Genomic DNA, 12,408 nt, shown 5'->3' with positions numbered 1-12,408 from the left:
GTCATTATGATTGTTGAACCAATATGTGACTTTTAGGAAATTGTCCAAAGCCTTATCTTTATCATTTGTATCTGTTGTGTCTGCTCGATCAGCCTTGTCTCGGATCCTCTTTGTGATCTCCGGTGTCCCCCTATGGGGGCTCTAGCACCCCAGGTTAGGAATCACTGGTTTAAACATTTGTCCAAAGGTTCCCTCAAGGTTCAGAACTCCTTCCAAGCTCAGTGTAACATCGAGACCATCTCAGTCAGAAGGTCAGTCTAATGCACCACATGCAGATGCAGTAGTTATGTTTTCACTTCACAGATCAAAACCCCAGCATTGTCAGGAGGAAAGAATGAATAGGAAAAGGAACGTACTTGGATCCGACAGGATAGCATCTGTCTTGGGCACAAATTGGTCGCACCGCAGTCCATGATATCCCTCCTTACACCTGTGGAGACGTCAGGGAGAAGCTAAGTGTTAATTTGACAAACAAAGCCCCCAAAGAGGAAAAAATGTTAACGTAGTGACAACATACGTCATCAGCAGCAGCACACTCCTCCGCCCGAGCAGTGAAAAGAGACTAGGCTACGATTGAGATATTTTTGGCGGGGAAAGGAGGAGCGCGAAGAAAGAGAGATGAGCCGGCGAGGCAGTTTGGATGCCCCTAAACGGCGTCTGCGACCTCGCTGATAGCACAAGACTGAAGAGAATGCCAGGTCCCAATGGAGGACTTTAGGGTGGAGGTTTGGAGAGGGTACTGAGATGGAGGGTTCCCTGGATGATCAACCTGGCAGAAACAAAGTTATTCGGTCGTAGAAATGATCATTGGGGCGTATGTGGGAATACAGTATAGCATCTGAGGACATCTGTTGTACGCTGACGATGCCTCCGTAATGATGAACCGACTGAGGGGCAGCTCATGGGATTTATGGCAGAAGAAGTGTTGAGTTGTTTTTAGTTTTCTCTTTAATAGTAGAATACTCTTTTAATCGTCCTTTTCCAGTTTGTTCCATGTTTTTAACTTAGGTACGTGTACTTTTGCTTGAGTCCATTTCCAAAACAATGTACTGAAACATTAATTTCAGTTTCGATAAACATAGTAAATAAAAATGATGAATACACAATTTGACTCCAATCTGTAAATACACAATTATCAATTAGAATAAGTGGCGGGAATGACCTAAATATATTTCCATTTTCGGTGCCTAATCCAAGCAAAGTGTCACTCTGTTTTGCTCGCTGCGTTTTGGCTAGCAGTGTAATCAAGTATGCATACTGTACTGTATGTAAGAAGTGAAAAATAAGCGTAGTTTACTTGAGTAGCAACTTCATTTGCTGTATACTTACTTACTCAAGTCATTTCTCCCATAACATCTTATACACGACTTAACTTGTACTTGCACATAAGTAAATTATCTCCGAATGATCTCAATAACCGTAGCTTTATTTAAGTCAGGATCACCAGGGAAAAGAGTACGGGAGTATTGTTTTATATATTAACATTGCTGATTGAAGTGAATGCCAAGGTCACATAAGTGGAAAGTCGGCATTCAAATACAAATTTCCCTTTCAAACTATGTGTATCCAACATTGGATAAATTACATCGGCTTTATTTTCTTCAAAAAATCATAATGTCGTTTAAATACGATCATATAATCATATAATTTAATAATGGTAAACATAATATTTGTTTAAAAATCTGATTTATTTTCGTGAAATTTTACTCAAATTCTGGACATGAAATTAATATCCAGCACACGGCCCCAGTGAAAGCATGTAAATCAGCTATTTCGGGCTGAATGGTAAATAGCAGGAGGCTAAGCTTTTTCTGAGTGAAACGTATTATTCTTATCTGTAATAGCGGCCACACTTTGAGAATATTCAGTGGGCTCATCCATTTACCTGCTTTTTCAAGGCTTCATTGTGACGATTCCAGGATTTTCTTTGATATCTCTATTTGTACCCCCGCTCAAACATGGCCGAATGACTTTTTCAGAATTGCCAATATTTTCTGTGCGCCACCGCTGAAGGGCTTATAGCGAACCAGCCTTGAGGCCTTAAAACACACACACATTATCCCCCGAGAGCTATTCAAACCCTCACAGGCACGCACCGATATGTTCTAGTCAAATACAGCCATGGTAAAGTATTGACCTAAAGTTGACTTGGGGGTGTAAGAAGGGACTTTCTCTCGCTTAACCCTATGTACAGTTTGTGTAATTAGGGTTGAGCCATATATATATATATACACAAATATAGATACAAGGGTAAAATATTGGGTGAATGGCATCCAACCTCCTTTGGTAAATACATTTTGCCTCTACTAGATTACGTAATGTGATGTAAATAAGGAAGAAGGTATAAGGAAGAACTCAAAAGGTTCTCGTGCCTATGTTGCCATATTTTTCTATATGGGCCTTGTGGAAAGGATCGAACTCACTGAATAATTGAAGACTTAGAGGATGGTCGTCAGAGTGGCCAACCATTTCACTGTACTCTCTGTGGTCGAATTAGCCATTGTTTGAGAAACCTGAGTTCCACCAGGCGCTGTTTAATTCTTTGTTGCGTGACTATCAGTGTAACTACGGCACAATAGTGGAGGGATACGTCCATAGGTTGACAGGGCAATAGATAGATTAGACAGACAGACAGGTGGATACATAGATAGATAGATAGATGGATAGATGGATAGATAGATAGATAGATAGATAGATAGATAGATAGATAGATAGATAGATAGATAGATAGATAGATAGATAGATAGAATGATAGATACATACATACATACATACATACATACATACATACATACATACAAATAAAAAAATACTGAATCTTCTCAAATTGAAGCTAGGGTCCATGCACCTCTGAATCCAAATTCAACCCCTGATGATATACATGCTATTGGACCAAGTAACATCTCTTGGCATTTTGTCGGCATGGTTTTCTTGTTTTTTTTGTGCATCGCCACATTTCCAGCTCAGAGTCTATATCGGGTGGGTTTCTGGTGTAATTCATTGTGACTCAGCTACACCTGCTGCAGAAGCACGACAAGACAAATCAGGAGTGGGCTGTGGAAAGTGGACTGAGAGGCGAGGTTAAATTAGGCAGCGCAGCTGAAAAACTGTGTTGTGCTGTGTGAACATTGTTATGTGGTGTATACAGATACTCCTGTGGAAATGCAAATAGGATTATTCTCCTGTCAGTCATATACTGTATGTTTTATAGAACCTTCCTATAGATAAAAAGGGGAAACATACTTTCCTATAGATAAAAAAGAGAAAAGACAAAGTGGTAGTGATATATGCTAAGCATTAGAATACCTAGAATAGCTATATCTGGCCATGCCAACAGACTAGAAACACTGTACATGGGGAGACACAATGCACAGACTGTGTACACACATGGGAGGGGGACGTTTGTCATGGTACGATTCCATCTCTCCTGGCGTATAACATCCTTGCCAATAAACCGGTTTGTCCTTCACATCCTTTCCTGTGTCTCTGTGTTGGGGAGCTCGGGAAAAGCCACTCGGGCGGCGTGTGGCAAAGGAGCTGTAACACTGGTGCCTGAACAATACCCGAAACAGAGAAGGGACACAGACGGGTGGGCCGAAGATGTACTGGTGCCACCAGCAGGTCGACAGACGGCCAAAGCACCAGCCCTCTCCTGACTGGCAGCAGCAGCACCACCCAGCGGATGACCAGAGGAGGACAGGGGGAGAAGCAGCCACAGCAGTCACCAATGGTAACCGTGTGCAGCTAGCTACTCCTCCAAGCTGCCCCCACAATAGCCAAGCCCCACTACACCTCCACCAGCCAGCACAGCACCGGAGGCCCCAATGCTCCGGAAGGGAGGAGGGAGTAGACTGTTTCGTTGCCCTGGGGGAGGGTCGCCCATGGACTGTGCTTTTTTGGGTCTCCTGGAAAGGGGACTGGTTTTGTTGGACACTTGTTTATTAAAGGTATCGGAGTCTGGGCATTTTATTGTATTGTTTATATTTTTCTGCTTGGTTGGGGGGGGGGGTAGGCTTTCGTTCAGGGGTTCTCCCTGGCCCTAGTTTGATGTTGGAGGTATGTGGAGTGGGGGTGGTGTGATTTAAGCAGCCACACCATTCTTGGGTCTAAGTAATTGGGCCCAGGATCAGGAGTGACTGTGCACCTGTTGCTCATCAGAGCAATCAATGAGCACAGGTTATATCACCCATCCCCACACACACGTCACCGGGTCTCCGGAAAAAGTAACTGTTTCTGTTTTGTTGGACCTTTGTGTTTAAGGTCTGTGAAACCTATCCCAGAGTCCCGTCTATTATTATGTTAAGGTATAAGAACCATCGTTTAATGAATTGTGTTAAGCACGGGAACCCTGTTTCAGAGTCCAGGCATTTTATACATTTATTTTTCTCTTTTTCTCTGCTTTGTTGTGGGGAGGGTGTGATTTAAGCAGCCACACCTGTGTTTGGGTCTAGTTAATTGGGCCTAGGATCAGGGGTGGCTGTGCACCTGTTGCTCATCATCAAGCAATCAAGCAGGGGTTAAATCACCCATCCCAACACACACATGGGAGGGGGACGTTTGTCATGGTACGATTCCATCTACTCCTGGCGTATTACATCCTTGCCAATAAACCAGTTTGTCCTTCACATTCTTGCCTGTGTCTCTGTGTCGGGGAGCCTGAGGAAAAGCCACTTGGATGGCGTGTGGCAGGTGAACTGTCGTAATTATTATCTTAAAATAAATAAGACTCAATGTACAATGCAGTTTTAAGTCTATTTTTTGAGGGTTTCATGTCATGCTAATGGAACAGCAGAGAGTTGAGATGGTGCTCACCTTAAATTACCTGGAACAGATCCCACAAAAAAGTGTAATCTAGCATTTTCTGAGGACTCAAAGTTTAATATTTACTGTAGGTGGGTTTTTTGGTGGGGTCAAGGACAAAGTATTTTCCTATAAGCGATATCTTTCAGTAATACTTATTAGTAATATTATCATTATGAAGGAAACATATTAGACTTTTATTTTACCATGACTCTTATTCTGCCCTGACAACGCATTCCCTTCCATTATATCATCCAAAAACCAATATTTAGTGTAATCTGGCATAATTTACAATTTACCATTTCACTTAGCAGATGAGGAGTAGTTTTTACTTCGAGCCTCCAGACGAGGCAGGTAAATTAATACAAAAATATATAAAATCAAATAAAACCCTGTTTCAGAGACCCAAAGTTTTCTTATTTCCTGTGAAATAAGTTACGGCTATCTTAAACTGCAAGGTCACAGCCCCGAGAGAGTCCGACAGAAAATTTGCATAAAGTGAGCTGGAGAGGGAGTTAAAATAAAATTAATGAGATAAGCTTTTAGAATAACTGGAATGGAGTTTTTTTATTATTATTATTATTTGGCGCTTGGCTATGTGTGCACACAGGTAGGATAATAAAAAATATATAATAACAAAAAAAATACAAACCATTAAGCATATTTATACATCAATTTGTCACCAAATACGTAGTTTCACAGCTATTTCTGCATTACACAAACACTGTTTTTGTAGCTTTAATAGGTAAACCAACCATTTCCAAGACATGTGAAATGTATTCCTCAAGAAATGTATAAGCTAAAAAAATGTAAAGCTACCTGATCTAAAATCTCCTGCAACCCACCCGCAGGCCAGGTACGGGCCACATTTATTTACCCAATCAGCAAAACACGTCAAAAAGTGTAAAACTTGAAAGCAATTTTCTGTCTAATTTCCCGTTCAAAGTAAGAAGTCACAGAAATGTGCACCTTTGTCTCAACAAAACATGGATAAAGGTTCCATTCACTCCACGTATTGTCTCCTGTAAACACAGCGCCGCTGCACATGACCTAATTTGTGGTATCGTCCAAGCGCGCACACATACACACACACAGCACATGCAAAATTCAGTCTTCAATGGAGTAGGAATTCCTTCTGCCAATTGCTGCATCCCAGACTACTTTTGGATGATTTTGTCTTTTGTTGTTGCAGCAGAGTGTGTGTGTGTGTCTGTGTGTGTTTGTGTGTGTGTGTGTGTGTGTGTGTGTGTGTGTGTGTGTGTGTGTGTGTGTGTGTGTGTGTGTGTGTGTGTGTGTGTGTGTGTGTGTGTGTGTGTGTGTGTATTGCTATACCTGTGAGAACCGACCCTTGATACAACCTCACAAAGGAATATTGCTGGAATTACTTTCACCATATGCAATGAGCATTGGAAGTTTTAGCAATTATAGACACAATTATAGAAATTGACAAAATTTAAACTCAAATTCAAACACACGTTGTCGAACAAGTCGCCTTAGAATCATTAGCATCACATTAGCATCGGAGTAACAGGTAACATAATAAATAACGTGTATATCATACATTTATTATATTACTATACAGCTTGACATATTATATTATACCTGCATTATTATACCACAGTGCAGCATATCGTAGCATACCACTTGCTACTAGTGCTATCATTATGTAGTATTGCAATGCACTATATAATAACAATCAAAATATATGTATGTTAGTGTTAATTTTCCTGCTGGTGCCCCTGACCAAAGCGATGGCAAAAGAGCTGGACTTGATCCCCAGGCACTCAACTGCGGCTGCCCACTGCTCCTAGGTATAGGATGGATCAAATGCAGTGGACAAATTTTGTTTGTTCTTATCTTACTAGTACAATGACAATGAAGAAATATTCTATTCTATTATATTCTATACTAGTGCTGCTCCAAAACCCAGCCACTGGGGATGCACGAGCCAGTACATGCTTAGTGTCGGTTGCAAGCCAAGTTAAATAGGGAGGGTTGCATCAGGAAGGGCATTTGGCGTAAAAACTTATGCCAAATCAGTGCAGATCACAAATCTGATTTCCAAACTTGATCGGTTGAGGCCCGGGTTACCAACGACCGCCCGTGGTACTGTTGGCCAGCAGGGCGCTGATGGAAACTACGCTACTGTTGGGCGAAGGAGAAGAAGAGGGGGAAGGCATGTCCAGAGTCAGCGGGAGAGGAGGAAGGCTAGGAGTGTGGAGGTGAGAGTCAGAACTTTGAATGTTGTGTTGTGGAGGCGTCGAGATGTTTAGGAGAGATGGCTGTGGAGTTTTTAACTACATCGTTTAACACAATCTTGGAAGGTAAGAGGATGTCTAAGGAGTGGAGAAGTGTACTGGTCCAGATTTTCAAGAATAAGGTCGATGTGCAGCGCTGTAGTAAATACAGAGGTTTAAAGTTGATCAGCTACGGCATGAAGTTATGGGAAATCTTGGCTGAAGCTATGTTAAGAGGATAGGTGATGTTTAGTGAGCAGCAGTATGGTTTAATGCCAGGAAAGACCACTTCAGATGCAATGTTTGCTTTGAGGATGTTGATGGAGAAGTATAGAGAGAGTGAGGAGGTGTGGTATTGCATGAGGATGTCGGGAGTAGCAGAGAAGTACGTGAGAGTGGTGCAGGATACGTATGAGGGCAGTGTGACGGTGGTGAGGGTTGCGGTAGGAGTGACACATTGGTTCGAGGTGGAGGTGGGATTACATCAAGATTCAGCCCTGAGCCCTTTCTTGTTTGCAATGGTGATGGACAGGTTGATGGAGGAGATCAGGCAGGCGTGTCCATGGACTATGATGTTCGCAGATGACATTGTGATCTGCAGTGAGATTAGGGAGCAGGTTGAGAAAAGCCTGGAGAGGTGGAGGTGTGCACTGGAGTGAAGAGGAATGGAAGTCATAAATGAGAGGTAGGACAGCAGGATGCAAGGAGTAGAGGTGGCAAAGGTGGATGAGTTGAAATACTTGGGGTCAACCGTACAAAGCAACGGAGAGTGCGGGAGAGAGGTGAAGAAGAGGGTGCAGGCAGGGTGGAGTGGATGCAGTAGAGTGTCTGGAGTGATTTGTGACAAAAGGGTTCCAGCAAGAGTGAAAGGGAAGGTCTACAGGACCTGTATGTTGTTGAAATGTATGTTGTACGGTTTGGAGGCAGTGGCGCTGTTAAAAAGACAGGAGGCAGAGCTTGAGGTGGCAGAGTTGAAGACGCTAAGATTGGATGTGTGACGAGGATGGACAGGGTTAGGAATGAATATATTAGAGGGACAGCTGAGGAAGACGAGATTGAGATGGTTTGGACATCTACGGAGGAAAGATGCTGGGAATATCGGGAGAAGAATGATGAAGCTGAAGACGGAGCTGCCAGCCAAGAGGAAAAGAGGAAGGCCAAAGAGGTTTATGGATGTGGTGAGGGAGAACGCGACAGAATGGTTGGCGCGACCGAGGAAGATGCAGAGGACAGGAAGACATGGAAACCGATAATCCGCTGTGGCGGCCCCTAACAGGAGCTGCCGGAAGCAGAAGATACTAGTGCTGCTCCCTGTTTGTGTACATACATTTTATTGATATTTTCGATCTCCTTTTTAGCTGTGTTACTTCTGCTGCCGCAACTCCTGGTGTATTTGAAAGGCAGTTGTGTTTGAATGCAAACTCCGGCATTTTTCTCTCTAACGCACGAGCACGAGCACCAGCACGAGCACCAGCATCATGGTGCCAGCCAAGGTCAACATGTTTCGGCTTCAAAACTGTGTCACCAGAGTGAGCGGCGTGAGCTTGTCCCATCATGTTGGAGCGAACGACAAGCAGCATTCAGATACATACACAGAGAACCTCCATTCTCTGTGTAAAATCAATCTCTCCATAGTGAACCTCCATTTCACTATGTTCTGAACCCTGCACTTTTCACAAACAAGGTTCAATTGAATGGTAAACCACATGGTGACATAATTTTGGAAAATTATATTATGAGAGGAGGTTCACAGCCACAACTTTGCCCTTTTTTATATTTTTATTGCCCTGACAACGCATTCCCTTTTATTATATCATCCAAAAACCAATATTTAGTGTAATCTGGCATACTTTACAATCTACCATTTCACTTAGCAGATGAGGAGTAGTTTTTACTTCGAGCCTCCAGACGAGGCAGGTAATTTGCCATAAAAAACGTGGTAGGGCAGCTCCTGGAGACTAAATCTTCTCTAATTGGGTCTGTGTTCTACTATTCTCTAAAATTGAGTGTCTTTGGTGTGAAAAAGGTTTGAGAATCACTTTGTATAGAGGTACAAGCACGAACGGGGGAGGCATTGTTGATCCAGCGCGGAGCCGAGACCGGGCCGAAACGACATCTGTGTGGAAGGGACAGCCGGCATGCCAGGACAGGGGTGTGACATTTTGATAGCCTGTTATGTCTGGGAACCACCCACTGCTACTGCTGCATTCACATGGAACACGGTAGACAGGGGATGACAACCGGAGGTCATGTTAGCGGATGACAGAATGATGGCAGCCCAGCAGAGAACACCGGCAACGGCAACAGTACACGGCATTTGCCGTGCAAAGTTAAAATATTTAAACTTTTCGTTACGGAATTAAAGCTGGATGTTAGGTAGGCGAGGAGCCAACTCTACTGTGCATGTCTGCTGCAGCTGCCTGCCGGTCCGGAGCTTTGCACTGCAGTGACGGAGCCAGCCTTTTTTTCTCTGGAATACGGCGCTTAAAAGGCTTAAATAAAAACCGTGGATTGATATAAAAGTAGTTTTCAGTGAGGAAGCAAATGGAGGACTTGGATGTGGTGGCACTGATTAAGTTACCTGTATAATAATATAATTAAATATGAGTAACAAATAAATAAAATAAAATAAAAGAAGGGCTTCTATTGCCAGTGGAAACCAGGTGATCAGCTATCGATCACTCCAGATCATTGATGTCCGCTGCCTGACACAAATATTATATGTCACATGAGAGGCCAGCGCTGTTGTGTTACACGTCACGGCCCATGATCACGCCTCTGAGTCTGGAAATGCAGCATACTATGTATAATCACACACGGGGTGGCATTATGCCGGCTTTGTTTGGTTCAGTGTAAAAAAGTAAAACCGCAAAATTGATCTTTATGGCGGAATTGTGGGATGTTTATGTTTTAGCTGGTTGTCTTTGTTTAAGCTGTAGGTCTAGTCCATGTTTGTACATTGAGAGAAAAAAAGAAAAAACAGATTCCTTGTATTTATGTGTACATACTTTGCGAACGAAGCTGATTCTGATTCTGAAAGTGTTAGAAAAAGAAAATGACAATGCAGTTGAATGTCAGTGTGGTATGGGGATGGTGTTGTTTGAGCAGCCACACCTGTCCTGGGTATAGGTAATTGGGGCCCAGGATTAGAGTGGCTGCAACAGGTAAAACCCACATCCCTACAAATACCCAGGAGAGGAGCCTGTGTCATGACACGTGTCTATCTGCTCCTGGGCTTATTAAAATTAGTCCACTCTCTACAATAAACTGGTGTCTACAACCCCGTTGTCTGTGTCTCTGTGTCGGAGGCCCCTGAAAATGCTACCTGGGTGGCATGTGGTAGGCGAAACTGCCACATTGACAGTGGCAACGGCCCCAATTACCCAGACCCAGGACAGGTGTGGCTCCTCAAACCACACCATCCCCACACCACAGTCAGACAGTACTTTGTCGGAAATACTTGACTCGCCACTTTGACTATGTTGAAATCAATAATAGAGTTCAAAAGAGCATTACCATGAAGATCTGGAGAGTAATTGGATGTGCACTGTATGTTGCTGAAAAGTCAACATTGTGTTGTTCCTGAAACATACCCTAAACTTAATTACACAGAAAATCTAAATTGAACAAGTAAATTAGCTAATTGCATATTTATCCCATACTAATTACGTATTTGTATATATACGAGGGTAGTGATGAAAAGTTTGTCTCTTTTTGGAGTTTCGGGTCTTTATGAGTGACTCTGTAAAAAGATTTGTTCAATTCAGATAGAAGGCAGTAAGATTTTAATTATTCAAGCTGCACCTTCGTCCTTGGGTATGACTCCCTCATGCATATATGGTTGGGGAGTCACAAGTACATATTAAGGATACATTCAACAATATCTTTCCAAAATGAATACATTTAATTTCAGCTATAAATTTAGTTTGCAGCATTGATCGCCAAAGGAAAAATGACAGAGGCAAATGGCCTTTCTGCAGAGTTTGAGCTGGACGGCCGTGCAATTACAGTCTGCATCGGACTCCATGTCCAATTTGCAGGTTTTGTCTCCGAGCACTGTTGATTTCTTATTAAGCTAAGCCTGGACGTGCAAGGGGCAAAAGCAAACGAGACAAAGGCAAATCGTAAACATTTTTTGAAAGGAAATATCTCTCCACACTGAGAATTACTACATTTTAAACATATCTACATTTTTGTGTTTTTCATGTATGTAATCTTTAGCCCATGTTTCTGAGGGCCCTGGTTATTTTTTTCAGTAACTTAAGTATATACAGTGTGTATACAGTAGATACTGTAGGTCATTTGTTCTATGATGATTTTATTGCCTTAACAAGATGCCTACAGCTTACATTTCCTGCTGTTAGTCAGTATAACATGTTTTGTGAAGACTACTGCAGAACTACTGGGCTGTCTAGGGTTTAGCTATTTAGTTCATGTCCGCACCTTAAAAAGGTCCAAGCTTTGGAAAAAGGTCAGAATTTAGGAAAAATGTCTGAACTTATATCATAGTCCGCACCCTAGAAAAAGGTCTGAACATTAGGAAGAAGTCGGAACTTAGGGAATAGGGTCGAACTTAAGAAAAAGGTCTGAACTTCAGAAAACATCCAAACATAAGAAGCAGGCCCAGACCTACGAAAAAAGGTTTGAACTTATGAAAAGACACGAATGCAGGAAATAGGACCGAACTTTAGCAAAGTGTCCAAAGTTTGGACGAAGGTCAGAATGTATGCAACAGGTCTGAGTTTTAGAAAAACAAGATACAAGGTAGTTGTCAAAGTGCCCTCTGTTTTGAAGCGTTTGTTTAAAAGCACAGGTACTCTTCACTTAAGGACCTACCTGTTTAACGACCGTTCGGACATAGGACCAGCTCTCTGACCAGTCTGTATTGTACGCTGTGTACAACACCACAGCGTGTGTGTTGCGTGCGCGGCGTCTCGGCGTCAAGCATCTCATCGCGCAACACCGTTCTCAGTCTCAGTCCCGTTCCCGCAGTCTGTCAGTATTCACTACACTAGCGTTTGCGATGGCCACGGACACGACCTGGTCCGAGGAACAGGGGGATCAGCCACAGATTTCCTTGTTGCAACGTTCCCGACGCTGTGCGCTAGTGTGCTGAATCACAAGCCCAGAGGCAAGATGTCTGCCTGGCTGTTTTCCTCCTCTGCTTTGTCTCTCTCTCTCAGTGTAATGCAAGCTCGAGCGTCCTTCAACGAGATGCAAACAGCCCCTCTCAATTGCGGAGTGCGTGCGTCGACGATGACAAACAAAAATGTCTATAAATAGCTTTCAATGTGGCGCATGTGAACGTGTTTGTGTGTGAGGCATTTGTGCGTTTGGGTGTTTATCCGCGCGTCTCGGCGGCACTCACTTG

The 12,408-nt window shown here is 43.0% G+C and overlaps 1 protein-coding gene across 1 annotated transcript in view; it reads right to left on the bottom strand.

Annotated features, from left to right (window-relative positions):
- nrg3b (neuregulin 3b) overlaps positions 1-12,408 on the bottom strand; it is a gene marked incomplete at its 3' end in the record, with an annotated part of 267,725 nt that overhangs the window by 44,167 nt on the left and 211,150 nt on the right. Inside the window, exon 3 of the mRNA XM_080021222.1 lies at positions 357-430. Within this exon, the coding sequence (XP_079877348.1) occupies positions 357-430 (74 nt within the window). The remainder of the gene's footprint in view (positions 1-356; positions 431-12,408) is intronic.

Source organism: Zeus faber (genome assembly GCF_960531495.2).
Source record: "Zeus faber genome assembly, chromosome: 20".
In the NCBI taxonomy this organism is placed as follows: domain Eukaryota; kingdom Metazoa; phylum Chordata; class Actinopteri; order Zeiformes; family Zeidae; genus Zeus; species Zeus faber.
Note: the sequence above shows the minus strand (reverse complement) of the source record. Positions and strands in the feature narration are given on the sequence as shown.